The sequence below is a fragment of the Brachionichthys hirsutus genome, chromosome 12 (genome assembly GCF_040956055.1).
Source record: "Brachionichthys hirsutus isolate HB-005 chromosome 12, CSIRO-AGI_Bhir_v1, whole genome shotgun sequence".
In the NCBI taxonomy this organism is placed as follows: domain Eukaryota; kingdom Metazoa; phylum Chordata; class Actinopteri; order Lophiiformes; family Brachionichthyidae; genus Brachionichthys; species Brachionichthys hirsutus.
The window spans coordinates 575630-594565 of record NC_090908.1 but is presented as its reverse complement, the minus strand read 5'-3'; the positions used below and the strand labels follow the sequence as shown (position 1 = coordinate 594565).

Below are 18936 nucleotides of genomic sequence, written 5' to 3'. Positions count from 1 at the left end.
CTGTAATAACGACACTCACCTTGAATGTGTTGCCTCAGATCAATCAAGTCCTGATCCGGGACAAGATACTGATCCGAGTCCACTGAGCTCCAGTTCGGGAGATCAAGGTGTCCTTGCTTCTGTGGAAGTACGTTTGATTTGCTGATTTCTAAAGCAAGCTCTGTCTGCTTGTTGTCATCGCGCACGAATGACACGCGCAGAGCGCGCGCTGGCGGTGCTGCGCTGCGCGTTTGTGGAGCAGACGTGTCTGCAGGCTGTCTGCATGTCGGACAATGAATGGGAAGTGCTGATTGTCTCCAGGTCCATTCAGATCTGGATTAAATCCTGCATGATACAGATCTGGATTAAATCCTGGTCACGATTCAGATCTGGATTAAATCCTGGTCACGATTCAGATCTGGATTAAATCCTGGTCACGATTCAGATCTGGATTAAATCCTGGTCACGATTCAGATCTGGATTAAATCCTGGTCACGAACATGCATCTGAAGTTTGATGCCGAGAGCAACACATTACTGCGCGAGGAGAGATCGAGGAGGGGAGACGGACCTTTTGTTCTTGTTCATTAAAACAAAGTGAAAACAATCATTGCTTTGATATTTATTCCTCCCATCCCAGCACTGTGAACTGAAAACGATATTCCTTTAAATGTCCTCTGATTGTCCCACCGGACTGGTTTAACTGGTGAAGATGGAGCCGGAGACCATCGCGACGGACAAAAACCCCAAATCCACCAGGTGGCAGTGAGAAACCAAAAATGAGTCGCAGGAGCACAAAAGGGCCATTCCAGGAATACTTCAGCATGAAGGGGACTAATTATAAACCGAGTCATTAACCTGGAACACGTAAACCGGGACAGTCTGGTAACGCAGAAGACAGCCAATCAGAATCACAAGCCAACGTCTTGGAAATATATCATTTCTTACATCATGCGTGGGGTTAAAGGTCACCTTTAGTCACGCGACTCGAGTCCGAGGTGATTTCAGCACCGGACAGCTCCACCGATGTTTTGTCCGCTGACCTCCTGGCTGCTCCCTCTAGGGCTCTCCGGACGCCCGTGACCTCCTGGCTGCTCCCTCTAGGGCTCTCCGGACGCCCGTGACCTCCTGGCTGCTCCCTCTAGGGCTCTCCGGACGCCCGTGACCTCCTGGCTGCTCCCTCTAGGGCTCTCCGGACGCCCGTGACCTCCTGGCTCCTCCCTCTAGGGCTCTCCGGACGCCCGTGACCTCCTGGCTGCTCCCTCTAGGGCTCTCCGGACGCCCGTGACCTCCTGCTGGCTGCTCCCTCTAGGGCTCTCCGGATACCCGTGACCTCCTGGCTGCTCCCTCTAGGGCTCTCCGGACGCCCGTGACCTCCTGGCTGCTCCCTCTAGGGCTCTCCGGACGCCCGTGACCTCCTGGCTCCTCCCTCTAGGGCTCTCCGGACACCCGTGACCTCCTGCTGGCTGCTCCCTCTAGGGCTCTCCGGATACCCGTGACCTCCTGGCTGCTCCCTCTAGGGCTCTCCGGACGCCCGTGACCTCCTGGCTGCTCCCTCTAGGGCTCGCCGGATGCCCGTGACCTCCTGGCTGCTCCCTCTAGAGCTCTCCGGACGCCCGTGACCTCCTGGCTGCTCCCTCTAGAGCTCTCCGGACGCCCGTGACCTCCTGGCTGCTCCCTCTAGGGCTCTCCGGATACCCGTGACCTCCTGGCTGCTCCCTCTAGGGCTCTCCGGACGCCCGTGACCTCCTGGCTGCTTCCTCTAGAGCTCTCCGGACGCCCGTGACCTCCTGGCTGCTCCCTCTAGGGCTCTCCGGATACCCGTGACCTCCTGGCTGCTCCCTCTAGGGCTCTCCGGACGCCCGTGACCTCCTGGCTGCTCCCTCTAGGGCTCTCCGGATACCCGTGACCTCCTGGCTCCTCCCTCTAGGGCTCTCCGGATACCCGTGACCTCCTGGCTGCTCCCTCTAGGGCTCTCCGGACGTCCGTGACCTCCTGGCTGCTCCCTCTAGGGCTCTCCGGACGCCCAGATCTGATCAAAGTAATGACAAGAACGATCCATATGTATCCGTCCTGATCGGGAGAGAACGTCCAATTCCGATTGAGTCCGCGAGCTCGTGATCGATCATCTCGATCAGTGTTGTTCTTCTCCGCAGGCTCAATGTCGGACCGGTTTAAAACGAGTTCGAAGGTTTTTCTCAAAAATCATTCTGAAACAAACTATAGAGGAAATTCAGCACTGAGCATTAAGGGTTAAATTAGTAAATGTAGCACAGCGTGAAATGGTCATATATATAGTATTAAAAGTTTTAAAAGTGTTGAAAGTGTTTATGCCCCCCCCCCCCCCCCCTCCCCTTTACCTTTGGGCAACTGGCAGTGTTTCCATCCTTGTGCTAAGCTAAGCTAAATGCTGCTGGTTGGCTTCATATTTAACGTCTGATGATCATAAAGCTAAAATAATACATTTCTTAACATGTTAAATATTTGCTACCGTTCCGGAATATTAAATCCCTAAAGGCTATAATCCCAAAGCGGGTCGAGGGCTGAGCAGCTCTGTAAATGTTTACCTGCAGCTACTTATGCATTCAGTGATGAGAAAGAGTTACAAAGGAAACGACCATGTTTTAATTATCGTTCAATCACTGTGCACTGATTTATAAAACATGGAGCCCAGCATGAGGCGGCCCCCCCCCATACATAAATCTCCATTCAGGGGCCCTTCTGATCGCTGAGCGTCTGTGAAAGGGTGAGGCAGTGACTGGAGGCTAACGACATGAATATTGAATCCTGCATTGTCTGAGCCGTCTGGATTTGGTCGCTGTAGGTCTATCGGCTTGGAGTGATTGATTCTGCTGCGCTGACCCCCCCCCCCCCCCCCCCTCCAGACGGACACAGCTCACGCCCAAACGCAAAGAAGAGACTTTTCCAGGTGTCAGAACGTAACTTCCTTTTTCTTGGGATGTTTAGTTGACCCCTCCCTCTGTCATCACGATGCCCCTGATGGAGGGTTTTGCCCCCTGAACGAGGGGGGGGGGCTGCACAGCTAACAGCCGTGCTTCACGTTGGAGGCTTGATGCTCGTAGCTCTTGTCCAGCGCCCGATGGAGACGCAGTTTCCTTCCCTCAGATAAATTAAATCAACAAGTTGCTTTATGTTTCTTAGAAAACCATCAGAACTCGATCTCCAGGTCACGAGAGACATTTCAAAACTAAACTTAGCTTAGCTTGGATCTCAGCTTATAATGGGGTAATAAAATGGGTAACAAGACTTCACAGTTCATTATATTACTGTGGGGGGGGGGTCCTCTTTTCAGATTAATATATTCTAATATTCATGCAGATTATTGGTTCTCTGGAAAACTACTCTGTCAGCTGCACCAACACTCTCACCATGATGGCCGCGCATGCGCGTTCACCATGACGGCCACGCATGCGCTCTCACCATGATGGCCGCGCATGCGCGTTCACCATGACGGCCGCGCATGCGCGTTCACCATGACGGCCGCGCATGCGCGTTCACCATGACGGCCGCGCATGCGCGTTCACCATGATGGCCGCGCATGTAAAGGCAGGCTGCATGTGGAGATCAGTGCTGCGAACGTTAAATTCAGCCAATAAATACCAGAGAATAATACCAATAAATAAAACAGAAATCGGCAGCGGCCTGTCTGAACCTACACGTCATATCAGTATTATTATTATTATTATTTACTATTGATGTGAAATTTTACATTTTTGTAAATTTTACAATGAAAGACTTTTACTAACAAAATAAAATCATGTCTCAAGATTAAAACATAAATATAATCTGTGTAATCTAATGTAAATGACCTTTATCATAGCTGCCCAATGCTAGAACAGATATTTAATTGTTTAATTAGTAACGCGCATCTAGCTGAAGCTTTTGCTCAGGCTTTTTGAGCGTGAAGCCTCTATCCTATATTTTATATAGATTTTGAACTTTGTTGTGGATGCCATCCCTGTGTTTACGTTTGTATTTAACCTTAAACGCAACACATGAAATGAGTTGCATCAGGATAATAAGAATAACTAAACATATAGGTTTAAATGAATTACTGCCATCATGCTCAACGACCAATCAGAACACTCAGCTGTACTTTGTTAGTTAAAGGTTGAGCAATAAAGCAGGTTGGATAAACACGTCAGAATTTCAAATCTCATTCATAAACACTTCTTACGTCTTTCATGCTACTTTTTGGTCTGCGAATCTTTAAGGCTTCTTGCAGAAAGGGGGCGCTGTGGAGGCAGAAACGTGATAATATTCAGAGTGATGACTGGTAGGAGACCAGCATAATCAATTCAATCAGATATCTAAATCCTAATTTCATGATCAAATCTAATAGGTACTGAATCACACTGAAGAAGTTACTTTAGGATTCATTTATAAATACACCAGAAAGTAAAGTTACTGTCCATCGATGAAGTCATCGTACATGAACCGGCGGGCATAGATGCACTTTGTGGAGCGGTGACCAACATCACATGACACGGGGACTCGTAAAGCACAAACGTGCGCTCCGACCAGCCGAAAGACAAAGCATTCTTCTGCTTCACTAATTATAAAACAAAACAAATGGCACTTTATTTTAGCGTGATTAACAAATTAGAGCAATGCTAGTTTATTATATTAGAAAATATAGCAGAGAAAATCAATTAGATTGGCTCCGACAATTACATATTTATTTTGAGGGCTACTTTCATTTTCATCTGAAAGGAGAACATTTTCAGGGTTTGGTTCTGAATATCGGCACCATGGAGGGGCTCAGGTCCGAATACGAGGAGAGGCGTTTCCATGGCGTTCCTGGTTTTACCATTTCAGGGCTGACATGGAAATAGCTCAGTGTTGAAGATGTGTTCACAAAGACTTTCTGTACTTCACATTATTTCCGATTGTAGTTTTTATAAGACCAGACCTCGCCCGTCGCATCTCGATGCTGTAATGCTGCCTTGCTCAGCAGCAGCAGCAGCAGCAGCGGGCAGCCGGACTTTAACGGAGACACGTTTTATCAGCGGTCATGCTACTATCATTTTTTCTCCAAAAGACAGAAAACAATAGTTGCACTTTTTTTTTACTCCAGTCTCCAAATTTGAGATTATACGAACAAAATAGTTGAAAATAAATAACTTGGTTCCACCAATTTCAATTTCAAACTTTTCCCGAGGTCCATTAATTTAGACGCTTCAGTGACAGATGTTAAATGTTATAATCTTTATTCTCACACAGTATTCGGCTCGTATCAACAAAAGCAGACCATCAAGAGCATGCTTAGAAACACCCCATTAGGAGCAAAGGACGAACACTTTCATTGAACAAAAGCTATTAAATAGAATTTTACAAGGGAGTGAAATCTTCCACCGAAGACAAGTTGGACACTTGTCCTCCTGATGTGCTGCAGTGAAGACAGAACTTCTCTGAGCCCACATGAATGAACGTAGAACCTTTATACACACAGAACCGCTGAGAGGCATCAATCACAGGGACTCACCTGATGTAATCTGTTACCTGTAACATGGACTGATGTAATCTATTACCTGTAACATGGCCTCACTAGTGATGTAATGTTACCTGTAACACGGACTGATGTAATCTATTACATCTCCCGTTACATCGCGCTCCTCGCGTCCTCCCGCTTCACCCGATCGAGCGGCTTGTCGTGACTCTTGCTTTTCTTGTTCTGGTGCGTCTTGACGTGTTTGGCCAGGTGGTCGCTCCTCATGAACCTCTTGCAGCAGTCCGGACACACGAAGCGCTTCTCTCCCGTGTGCGTCCTCAGGTGTCTCTGCAGCTCGTCCGAGCGCGTAAAGCTTTTGCCGCAGAACAGCCAGTTGCACACGAACGGCCGCTCACCTGAGTGCCACCTCAGGTGCGCCTTCAGGTGAGACGTTTTCCCGTAAACCTTTCCGCAACCCGGAATGTGACAAATGTGCTGCTTCTTCTTGCCCGGCTCGTCGCCGGACGCGGAGGACTGGCAGTTGGGACACCGGCACCTCCTGCACCGCCGCGCCGTCGCCAGAGGAGACTTGGTGTGAAGCAGAGCCGCGATCTGCGTCTGATACTGCGCGAAGTCCGTGTGTCCCAGAACCAAGCCCCTCTGCAGCTGGAAGCGGGGGGGGCCCACGTGGGGGCCCTGCTGGAGGCTCCACCACGGAATGTCCTCTCCGGGAGTAGGGGACAACTGTCTCTGCTGCTGGTGCACCAGGCCGGACGGTCCCGTGACAAAACTTGGCATCCCGGGCGCGATGGGCGTTGGAGCGGCGTAAGTGACGGCGGGGACGTAGGTGGGGGGGCAGGGGGACTGAAGGGACTGCATGGAGCAAGGGAGCATCTTCACAGGGGAAAAGTCATAGGGGTACGAGGGGTCCGCTGGGGGGGTGAGGGGCAGTTCGTGGTGCGCGCTGAAGGAGCTCTGGATGTGCGCAGACAGCGGGGGTTTGGAGGCTAGTCCGACCAGGCTGCCCGGGGGGGCCCCCTCGTTAGTCCACGGGTGAAATAAACGCGAAGGGGAGCCCAGAGCGGGGTCGTAAGGGACCTGGAGGAAGTCTGCCGGGGCCGATCCGTGGTGATGCCCGATCCGGTTACAAGTGGCGGCCAGGAGAGCCAAAGGAGAGTGCGCGCAGTTCTCCGGAGAGGAGTTGGGGGTGCGATCCTGGAGGAGCGGAGCAAACAATCTTCATCTAAAACACTTACACGGATACAAGTCAATCAATCAATCAATCAACCAATCAGGTGCTACGTTAATAGTTTGAGTTCTCTTTGGATGCAGGAAAAGTCATGAAAACGCACAACAGAAATGACGCGAAGTAAAACCGCACTGAGAATAGCGCGACTTTTGTGTGTGAGAAATAGAAACGAGTCGAAGCCAAAAGTTAATCCAGTTTAAACGCGTTAAAGTAAAGAGAGACGAACCTGCAGGAAAGCCTGGAGCGTTTCATTGCGCAGCACGGCGACTGCTGCCATGATAAATCCAAACTAATCAATAAAAGCGCCGTTTGGGATCGATGCGCTCATTGGCAGTGCTCGTCGCAGCGTGCGCGTCTCGTCTGTGCGCTGCTTCCTCGCTCCGAGATCTCCTTGGTCTATCTGAAGAGTGAGGGATCACTTCTTAGAATTTGATAAGGACTTTGGTGGGCCGCCAGCCAGTCAGAAATAAGATGTATTACTTTGAAGTTTGCCGCTGCCCAATCATCAAAGAATAGCGGCTCTTTGAGAGCGGAAAGCAAATCCTTTGAATCCACAAAGCTCCTATGGTGTGTTTGTTGCTCTGGATAAAGGAGCTGATTATTAGGGGGGGTGGGAAGGGAGGAGATAAAGGCGGGACAATTAATGAAGTAATCACTATGTGGGAAATGTATATACACAAATAATTGGATTTTCCTGATCAAAGCCCCCCCCCCGCCGCCTGGAGACCCCAGCATTGGATGCTGCGCTCATCTGATCCGCGTTTTGTAATTAAGGAGAACCTGATGTGACAACGCGACATTATCTCTGATGTTTGGTGGAGCAGAGACCAAAGCAAAGTTCTCGTCTCTGGAGAAGCTGCGTCTTTAACATTCCTACTTTGAATGAACATTTCTCTCGCTGCATGGTTTTAACGCAGGATCATGTCCACTCTGAATTATGTGAATATATTTAATTATTTCCTCTGTCAGAAGCTGATTTAGATGTTTTTTCTTGCTGAATGGAAGCTTTCATCCTCAGGGTGTAACAAAGGGGAACGCTCCGTCTCAACTCGGGTAACGAGAGCAGCACTCTGGATGCCGAGTTTCCTCCTAAACTTGTCATTTGAATACGTTCGGGAGGAAAAGCGCAGCATCGCATGCCCGTTAGCATCCAAACCAAACAGAGGCATCGATCCTGTGAGGCGGCTGCAACACGATCTGCTGGAATGTAACATCATATTTGTCTGTTTTTGGTTCAGAACATTTAATGATAGAAGATGTATGCAGTTTTCACAAGATAATATCCAAACTTTTGTGGCAAAGCAGCCAAAATGGAAGTTTGTAGTTTGCTATCAGCTCTGATCTTTATCTGGCTTCCCTGAAGAAACAATCACTGTCCTCTCAACTCGTTTGGAGCGGCAGATTTTGAATTAGATCTGTTCCTTTGAAGGGATTAATGTTCCCAGTCCTCTCCCACGGCTTCACACACAGTCATGAGGGAAAGGGGGGGGGGTCCTGCTGGGCTGGGCTGAGCCCAGTCCAGCTCCAGAACCGGCTGCAGTTATACCGTTTACACCCAGCTGCGATGCAGCCACGAATTTAATGCAAGAAGAACTTTTAAAAATGATGCAGGAAAAAGGAAGTACTCGAAAGAGCGTGTGTGTGTGTGTGTGTGTGTGTGTGTGTGTGTGTGTGTGTGTGTAGGTTAACTTAGGACTGAGAAATACTTTTAGCTTTTGCTATGAAACAATGTGTATAAATTCGTAGTTACTAAAGTAACGCTATATAAATCAATTACTACTAATTTGTAAGCAACGGAGAAGCAAACATTGCGGTTGCCAGATTTGGAGAAATCCCCTTTGCTGTGGTTTATTGTCTCCTTCAGTGGGATAACAAGACAACATGCTTTTACTCTGATTTAAATTAATCAGTAAGATGATTTCATTTAAAACTACACAGACATATACATTTAATAGTTCATTAAACATTTCTAACCGCCACATGTCTGTGCAATTATATATACTCTAAAACCATGGTGGGCATAATGTTGTATTTCAAGTGTTCTAAACACAGATTGACTTAACACTAACCCGAGAAACGGATCATCATCTCGCAACAAATTATTTTAATCTTTTTACATATGGATTGATTGATTATTGATTGATTATTCATCAAGCCGAGATGTCGCTGTCAGTCAGCTTTTGGTCGCAGGTTTACATTTCAGATAAATGTCTAATATTGTAATCTGCTTTCTTGTTTGGAACTGTTAAACTGTTAAAACTAAATCTTTTTTCTACCTCCCAGCAGCAACAATTAATCCTGATTTAAGGTGGATTTTCACATAAATCTGCTTTACATGCCATGAAAAGGGACGTTTCCACCACACATGACAAGTCCATGAATCTTTGTGAAAAACCAGCAGCAAATTATTGATGTCTTCCTTTGAGATATTCGGTTGATCCCTAAATGGAAGTCTTTGCGGGACGCCTGCTGAGGGACGGGGGCTCGGCTGGGCAGAAAGTCATGAGTGTGCCCGACAACGTCCAGTACCGGTACTCCGAACAACTTTTAACTTTCTCTATTCTCTGGACTTTTGGAGAAAACAGGTTCCACATCCGTCTCATAGAAGACATATCAGAGATCGGAGTGAGGATGGGGGTGGGGGATGGGAAGGGTGTGCGTGCGTGCGTGTGTGCGTGCGTGCATGTGTGTGTGAGACGCTCGAGGCTACTGGGTACTTGAGCCGCTATAATGGTGTCTCGTACGAGAAAACATCTGAATTTCCTCAGTGATCTACAACAAAGTGTAACTCAGAGCAGTCACTCAGCGGCCTTTGAAGTCGCTGTCTGACAGAAAGCCGCCATTGTTCGCAGCCCCCCAACTCAGAAACTCTAACTTTGGTCCCACTAATTTCCCTGCAATGCGATACAACTCTTTTCTCTCTTGTGAGCCTGTGAAGCCGGCGTCTCTGCATATTCAGGGGCAAAGAGCATCCTTGGCAATGTGCAGGGTTGGCCTGGGGTCACTGGGGTGGGGGCAGGTCTTTACCTTCCATCAGCCCACCCTGGATGATTTAATCCAGCATAGAGGGACACGCCCCCTTTATGATGATGTATGTTGTTGGCTTTTAATGCCCTCCCAGGAAATACTGAAATAAAAAGCTCTAATTCATCATGAATAATTAATAATAATAATATATTATACGATTTATTTCACTTTAGACACAATGATGTCATTGTGCAAATGTTGCTTAGCGCCAACAAAACAATCAAATACTTTACATTTCTGCAAGAATTTGTTCATCTTATTAAATTTCCTTTGGCATTACAACATCGACTGTTTATGGGCTAAAGAATATTTATAAAAGTGTTTAAGTAAATAAGTTCAGAACTGTTGATTAATTTCAGCTCTCGTCTCCGGACCAGGACAGCGTTCCTCAGCACAGCTGGAAGGAACATCTGGATCAACGTTAAACATATATTCCAGTCTCTGCTTCATGACACCATCAGCAGAAAGGCCACTGGGTGGAGCACGGGGGGGGGGGGGGGTGTGGACACGCTTCCTGCTACGCAGCCCACACTGAAACAAGGTCTTGGTAATTCTCACACTGTTCTCCGTCCAGCGTTTATTCAATGGCAGCTGGCCCCACCATCTGGGAACGCAGCGAAACAGGTTACACCTTCGGCCATGCCAGGCCCCCCAGCGGCCCCCGGCGCCCCCCGGCGCCCCCCGGCCAGCCCACAAACAGACAGAGCCGAATCACAATTTCACGCTCTGATTTGTCAAATCCCATTCCAGCACTGGAGGCATCAAGAAAACTTCAAAGTGATTAAATGTCACGGCGCACAGGATAACAGCGTGTCCATGCCGGTTCCATTGTTCTACGGGCGTCTCCTCCTCGCCCCCCGTCACCTGAAAGGTTGCATCTTTGCAATGTGAGAGAACATGGCAGCCGTGATGGTGACCAGAACATTTGGTCACCATCACGATTAGCAGTCTGGAACAATCGCATCTCCCCGAGCGAGCATTCTCTCTTCATGCAAATCACAGAACAGAACCGCTCAGAGAGAATCCTCAACGAAGTGCAGGTGAGGCGGCTGAAACAAAAGAGCGTGCAAGCCTGGTGGCGTCTTTGGTCATTAAGAAACCTTTGATGTGTGCACTCAACAGACGCTTTTATCTCCCTTCTACCTCCTCCTCTCTGCGGCCCAGCCGGTTCCTTTATTAATGCCATCTTTAGGGAACGTTCTTTTGCTCAGAGGCCATACATCTGAACGATGCTCATCTTATGGCCCCGCCCACGAGACAGAAGAGAACGCTACGGTTCTACGTGTCTTTGTCGTTCCGTCCTTGGAGTTGTTGTGAGCAGAATTTATGCGGAAACAATGTTTGTGTTTAATCTACTTATAAAACAGCCGTTCACACTTATAAAGTGTCATGAGTTCTACTGCGGTGGAAAACCAACACGACTGGAAACCAAAAGCATGTAATCTGCTTTAAAAGAGTATTTGAAAAGGCTGCACATGAAATGCAGGTATTCAGACTCTCCCTTTGAACTCGGAGGATATAGAAACAGGACAATGTCGGCCCAATCGTGTTCCCTCACTGACGGGAGACATCACTATTGGGCGAGGAGGTAGAGAATAAAGAGAATAAAAGTGTTTCATCGTTTGTTCAGGCTGTGGCTCAAGTGTTTTCAGGAAGGCGGTTTAAAACTCGGGATGACGGCGTTTGAGGCTGCTTCACATGCGGCTTAAATGAAAGTGATGCACTTGAAGCAAATAACTAAGAGGACAAGAATAACACCAGCAGTAACGTCAGCCGCATTAAAGCGGCTCTCATGTGCGCCAGATGTTGTCAGATTTAATGAGGAAAAACAAGAGGGAGCTCGTTTTACGGAGAAGCATTAAAAAGAATGCAGGTGTCAAGCCTGGCCTTAAAACGGCGTCTGTCCCACAGAACCCAGCCTGCAGAACCCGAGAGACGAGCGGGAGTCCGTCTGTCCCACAGAACCCAGCCTGCAGAACCCGAGAGACGAGCGGGAGTCCGTCTGTCCCACAGAACCCAGCCTGCAGAACCCAAGAGACGAGCGGGAGTCCGTCTGTCCCACAGAACCCAGCCTGCAGAACCCGAGAGACGAGCGGGAGTCTGCTGTCCCACAGAATCCAGCCTGCAGAACCCGAGAGACGAGCGGGAGTCCGTCTGTCCCACAGAACCCAGCCTGCAGAACCCGAGAGACGAGCGGGAGTCTGCTGTCCCACAGAACCCAGCCTGCAGAACCCGAGAGACGAGCGGGAGTCCGTCTGTCCCACAGAACCCAGCCTGCAGAACCCGAGAGACGAGCGGGAATCCGTCTGTCCCACAGAACCCAGCCTGCAGAACCCGAGAGACGAGCGGGAGTCCGTCTGTCCCACAGAACCCAGCCTGCAGAACCCGAGAGACGAGCGGGAGTCCGTCTGTCCCACAGAACCCAGCCTGCAGAACCCGAGAGACGAGCGGGAATCCGTCTGTCCCACAGAACCCAGCCTGCAGAACCCGAGAGACGAGCGGGAGTCCGTCTGTCCCACAGAACCCAGCCTGCAGAACCCGAGAGACGAGCGGGAGTCCGTCTGTCCCACAGAACCCAGCCTGCAGAACCCGAGAGACGAGCGGGAATCCGTCTGTCCCACAGAACCCAGCCTGCAGAACCCGAGAGACGAGCGGGAGTCCGTCTGTCCCACAGAACCCAGCCTGCAGAACCCGAGAGACGAGCGGGAGTCCGTCTGTCCCACAGAACCCAGCCTGCAGAACCCGAGAGACGAGCGGGAATCCGTCTGTCCCACAGAACCCAGCCTGCAGAACCCGAGAGACGAGCGGGAGTCCGTCTGTCCCACAGAACCCAGCCTGCAGAACCCGAGAGACGAGCGGGAGTCCGTCTGTCCCACAGAACCCAGCCTGCAGAACCCGAGAGACGAGCGGGAATCCGTCTGTCCCACAGAATCCAGCCTGCAGAACCCGAGAGACGAGCGGGAGTCCGTCTGTCCCACAGAACCCAGCCTGCAGAACCCGAGAGACGAGCGGGAGTCCGTCTGTCCCACAGAACCCAGCCTGCAGAACCCGAGAGACGAGCGGGAATCCGTCTGTCCCACAGAATCCAGCCTGCAGAACCAGAAAGACAAGCGGGAGTCCGTCTGTCCCACAGAACCCAGCCTGCAGAACCCGAGAGACGAGCGGGAATCCGTCTGTCCCACAGAATCCAGCCTGCAGAACCAGAAAGACGAGCGGGAGTCTGAACGCGAGCGTCTTCCACGCCAGTGATGACATCACTTCATAACGTTTGCCTTTTGCAACACAATCAGCTAGCCAAGGCAATTAGCTGCACGCCTCCGCTCACCTCCGCTCACACGCTACAGCAGCAACCAGCCAGGGAGGACACGCCCACACCGAAGCATTCGTCACCGCAGTCCAACCTTGTTATTCAATTTGAAATTCCTCTCCGTGGTAAAAACAGGGCCAAAATAATCAGGGGAGCGTGATCACGCTTAATTGATTCAGTGTACTTTTAAGACGCACTACAGGGTGCTGGGGTGACCTATTTCAGACTCTTCAGAGGAGCCAGCCATCCCAGCGAGGATCTTAATTATTGCAGGATCTGTGGCTGCGACGCGACCGGAGGTGAAATGCTTCTGAACTAACTGTGACACCCCCCAGTCTGGGGGGGGGCTTTCATTTTCAGCATTAAATGTGACATTAAATGGAACAGAATAGGACTGAAGCAGCTTCATTCAGGGAGCTAATTTTATGGGTTTCAAAATAACCAGAATTTAATTGCAGGATCTATTAATTCCATTGAATTTTGTGTTTCATCTTTTTGTAGTTTTGTAGATGCAATGGCAAAATCGAACATGAAATATTGCAATATGTTACTCAAACACGTATTTCAAAGGAGTTGGTCTTTTTATATATATATATATTAGATAAGAATACGGTTTGACTATTTGCTTGTTCTACGTTTCAGAGCCGCTGCTCCTAACCTTGATTAAAATAACCCTGAAGCATTAATGCCCAACTTGTATTGGAATAATTTATGCTGTTAAGTTAAAGGATCTAAACATTTCTTTAAAGGTTGTGTTACTTCCAGTAGATGCAACAGAAACAACATTATGGTCTGACCATAAAACCAGTACAACCATTATGTCAGCTCAAAACAACAAACCGCATAGTTACGGTCCGGTAATGAGAGGCTGAAAACCAGCGACGTCACATGACTGAGCTGGTGGAGCAGAGCGTGTCACCCACAGGAAGACCTCGTACCTCTCTCTAAAAAGGTCAACGGTGGCGTTCAGGTGCCGAGTGGACGACCGCGCGGCGGGAGGTGCATCCATCCAGGACTCCTGTGAAGCTGCAGAACTTGAATGTTCCCCCCCAGTGAGGAGGATGAGCTCCCCAGTCATGCCACCCTACTCTTCCTATTAAGATCTAAATCTCCTCTCAGGCCCCCGGGTGTCAACAAAGAGATGCAGGAAATGATATGCAAATTGAAGGGAAAAAAGTTTCACAAATCAACTCGCCAGCCGTGCACTTCCTTCACATCTTAAAAGAAGATTCCTGTATTTAGGGTGAAATTAAAAGGGGGGTCTCTGCAAGGCGGCGCCGATTCCAGCGCTCGACGGCACAAAGCCTCTTTAGCGGCAGCCAGGACTCGCAGGGAGAGTTCGGGCTTTCGGGGGGATTTGTCTCTGGCTCTGTCTTAGACAACAGACACGACGCTCAGAAGACGGAGACGTTTCCACGTCAGGGTAACGCCGCTGAGCATAGAAGCACGGCGCCGGCAAGAGGACGGGATAGACGTCATTAAAGCGCTTTCAATCAGACGACTCGGTTCTTTCACTTGGGATTATATCACTGTGCATCAGAAGACAGACAGGTTTGTCCCAGGCACTTGTCCTCATTTTTAATATTTCATAGCCTGAATCATCAGTGAATTGCATAATGAGTAGATCAATAGGATAATCTTAAACACAAAACTACACATTGATGCGGTTAAATATTCTGTTAAATAAAGTATCATGACAAGAGGAGCCAGAATCTGTTCGGCCTTCCTGAACAGGAAGGAAGCCCAACGCTTGTGGGAAAACGCTGCAGTGACATCACCGATTGGCGAGGCGCTCTCGTAAACACGCCCACGGCTGGCCGGCTAAGGGCGTGGCCTGACAGCGGCGCTCCTTCTGCACCGCTGCTCTTTGGAGCGTCTGCTGCGTCTCTTACCGGCTGATACGGTCGTAAGGCTCAGCTCTGACTGACGGGAAGCCCAGTGGGGGGGGTGCGGGGGGGCGAGGTCGCGTCCTCTTCCTCAGGGATCGACCCCACAGTCGACAGTAATTTGTAGTATTCATCTTCTCCATCCAGAACTTTGATTTGACTGCATGCAGGATACAAATATTTGCAGATACAGCAATGAGGTATTTTCTGTAAGGATATCATTTTAAAAACAAATATAGGTCAGACCTTTAACAATTAAAATTAGCATGCTGACTAAAGCCTGCCTATGTGACCCCCCCTCCAATGACGGAGATGTGGCCATAAAGCGCCTGCTATTTCCGGATCCATTTACAGTCTAAGAAAACAACTGGGTTTGTGATTCTCCTCTTCCGCAGCGGGCCTGCTCTGCTTAGAGTCGCTGTGCAGGAAAGCAGTTATTTACCCAAGTTTCCTCGGCTTCCTCTTGCTCCCCTGGTAATCCAGAGTTCTCTGAGGAAAGGGCCAAGAGCACACAGTCAAAAGACGAGCAGAGAGTCATTAATTTTTAATTCAAAGTGATTTTGTGTTGAACGCGAGCAGATGCTGATAATATCAGAAGTCACAGCATAATTTCTTTCTGATCAAAGGGCTCAAGTGAGTCTGATGAAGCATGCATCTTGCTCAGCTTTGATAAACCACATCAATTATTCACCGTGAAGGCAGACATCCTGACATGAAAGCAACAGATAAAGAGCATAAGCACATGTTCGGCGTGGGGGTGGGGCTCCGGGGTCTGGCACAGGTAGCTTTAATTGTATTATCGTGCGGAGCCAGTCAGACAAAGGCCTTCACCGGCACTTTGAACCCACGTTTAGCTGGTTGTAGTAGAGGCTGTCTTCAGGGCTGTTGAGCAGTTTGGGATGCTGGCCCCGCCGGCGAGGAGTTCTGCGCCGCAGCTTCATCACTGGACCTGCAACAGAGGAAGAACGAGGGCAGCGATCCCAGCAGGCGAAGCAGCAGCAGCATAGACGGTGATGACAGCGGGGGCAAACATCCTGCCCCCCCCCCGTGTGACAAAAGGGCAGAAACATCTTACATTTACTCTGGTTTCAAGTGAACGATTATGCGACTGCATAAATGAGCTGACTCAATATCAGATTAACGTTACAGAAACATAAACCACACAGAATTATGTCTCTCCTCACACAACTTTTAATTTGCTGACACGCAGAGGAATTACTTTTAATTTTAGATATATCAACAGTAGTAGAAAATAGAACTAGAAAAGCACTCAGAGAGCACAGACCTCCCCCAAGCAGCTCGCTCCCCTCCTAACTGGATCTACACCGTCCACATGGTGATCTGGATCAGCACCAGAAGGTTCTAGATGGTTCTGGTATCTTTATACACCAACATGAAAAGTCAAAGTGAATCAGAGTTGATGTTTATTTTTAACCGATTCTCGAATCCATAAATGGGTTTAATGTTAAAATGTAGTATTTGTTCCTGACCTCATTCTGGATCAGAACCAGAAGACGTGTTTCATGATGGTTCGTATCGGACCCCTTTATGACTGAATTTAATGCAGATTTTACAAGATATGATTTTTTGAAAAAGCCTCTATTATAAGTAAATGGGAAAATCCAGATTTTTTGTATCGCGACAGAATCAGCAATCTGGATCTGATCCGGATGAAATTTGGTGGTGAGTTCGAGACCCCCCCCCCCCCCCCCCCCCGACCCTACATGACTGTCAGATTCCATAAACATCGGTCAATAATCAACCGAGATATTGAGGAAGACATTTTTAAGCTCCATTGACTGCAATGTTAATGAAGAACTCAAAGTGATCCAGAATCCAGAATCTCTTCTGGATCAGCACCAAAATGTGTATTTTCTGTTCCTGGTCCGAGCTCGCTATACGCGTTCTGGTTGTAGCATTAGCCAGCAGCGCTGCGTTTGGACGCCCGTCTCCTCGTGCAGAGTCTAATGAGGGAGGCTGAAGGAACGCTGTCTGCATCACACGAGGAACAGAGGCCAGAATTAGCCATAAAGAACAGCGCCGTTGGACCAGGATCAGAGAGGTTCCTCATCTCCTGAGACTGAACTGACAGAAGATGTCAACGTGGAATGCTGCACAGCTGGAAGACGCCGCTAAGACAGTGAAATGTGTTGAGATCAGGTGAATATTTTAGGAAATAGGTGTTAGATGAGAAGAAGGGTACAAATCAATGTCTGCACAAACTCACATGAACAATCTAACACCAACGTGACCCCATTGCCTGCAGTCCGTTGGGTTCCAGAGCACCAGGCTGGAAGGATGCAGAGGAGCGTCCTCCACTCAGCAGATCTACATCTGGAGATGCAGATTATTCTACATCTGGAGATGCAGATTATTCTACATCTGGAGATGCAGATTATTCTACATCTGTAAACTCTTCCTGCTGCTGCCGAATGAAATCACGAATGTCAGTCGCAGCTCGTCTGTCACACGACAGTGAAATGTAAGTGATGAGCTTCCGACAGAAGAGAAGGATGAAGGCTTTACATTCTTCTGCTACCCAGGATCTCAACATTTAAAGGTTCTAAAAGATATTTCTATGAGGAAGCATACAGCATATTTAATTCCAGATAGCATTTCATCTTCTTTGCCTGCGTTTAGACATTTCTTCATCATCTCTTGCCACCTCTGCTTCTCCACCGTGACGAAAGCTGCGTTTGCTTTTTCCATCTTAACACTACTTTGTAGTCACTTTGAACAGACCTCATCACATCGATCCTCCACATCAAAGAGCAACCTCCTCCGTCCAGCTCTCCTCCGCGTTCTTCATGTTATTCAAACGACGCAGTCATACTTTGTAAATGGCCAGAAAGCTCCTGTCAGTTTAGAGATATTAGGAAACTTTTACTGTGATTCTCATCTTTCTGAGCCTCAGAGGTGTGAAGCGTTCATCGTGAAACAAGAGGAAGCCCCAACAACGGGAAAATAAAGATGTCTACTGAGTATTTACAGCAATAAGCAATAAGTAACTACATATAACTTATTTACGTAACTTATTTGTGCTTTTCCTGACTTTACCCTGATCATTATGGCTACTTATTGATTTTGTTGAATTATCTTGAATTCATGCATGTTGCTCTTTCAGTAATGTACGTATAATAATTAGATTATTAGAACGGCAGTCTGAGTTAGGAACCACGTTGATGGTAACACGTCTAATTGTGCTGACTCATGCTTTCACCGACTAACGACTGTAGATGAACTCAGACGAGGCAGAACGCTGATTCTGAGAGTCGAGTCTTCCCTCGCTGGGTTTATATTCCGCGTCTGTAGATCTCAGGTAAAATGGTGGAGGGGGAACAAGCTCCCATCGACCCCCCATCCCCGAGTTAGAGGCTGGAATAGCTCAAGGGCTCATGGATGAAATGTGATCCCTGGCTGATGAATTGTAATCACTTTGATCATCCTGACAATCAAAAGGCCCACAGGATTTGTTCAGTACTTTAGTCTATGATCAACTACTTGCAAACATACTTGTATTCCTACCAGGCTGAGTTGTATTTGTGTTTAGTGTGTATTATCATTTATCATGATACAGACAAATCATGCAAACTAAAATGTGGTTGCTCTCCTGAATCTGCTCCCGTAGTTAATCCATCAGATCCCAGATTAAAGGGATTAAAGCCCAGCAGGTTTCAGCATCACCGCTTAGCCATCCTGACCTGCAGCGATTAGAGCGGCGGGCAGATCAGAGGACGGGTCAGGCTTCCCGTCTCGGCGCCCCAGAGGAGCTGGAGGGAGCGGCTTGGACAGAGGAAGGGGTCAAGCCGTGGCTCACAGGGGGCTCGCTAAATGATTGTGGGTAATGTCTGCTGTTTGGGGTGGGGAGGAATAATGGTCGACTGGGAATATAGACGCTGCACGGTTCATGCAATATTGATTTCTCCGTATCAAAAGAGAGCCAAGCGGAGTTTGCTCTTCTCTGAGAGACTCACATGTTGCACATGTTTGCTTCTCGAGATAAAAAGGGCTGGGATTCCTTTTGAGATAGGTGTCTC

At 48.5% G+C, this 18936-nt stretch overlaps 2 protein-coding genes across 2 annotated transcripts in view; both read right to left on the bottom strand.

Moving 5' to 3' along the window:
• Positions 1-5601: 5601 nt before the first annotated feature.
• Positions 5602-6956, bottom strand: sp5a (Sp5 transcription factor a). Its single transcript, XM_068746627.1, has 2 exons — positions 6906-6956; positions 5602-6645 (listed from the first exon to the last, which is right to left on the bottom strand). The coding sequence occupies exons 1-2, from the start codon at positions 6954-6956 to the stop codon at positions 5602-5604; spliced, it is 1095 nt and encodes a 364-aa protein (XP_068602728.1).
• Positions 6957-14926: 7970 nt separating this feature from the next.
• myo3b (myosin IIIB) overlaps positions 14927-18936 on the bottom strand; it is a 41624-nt gene continuing 37614 nt past the window's right edge. Inside the window, 3 exon segments of the mRNA XM_068746117.1 lie at positions 14927-15059; positions 15342-15388; positions 15748-15848. Of these exon segments, the coding sequence (XP_068602218.1) occupies positions 14927-15059; positions 15342-15388; positions 15748-15848 (281 nt within the window).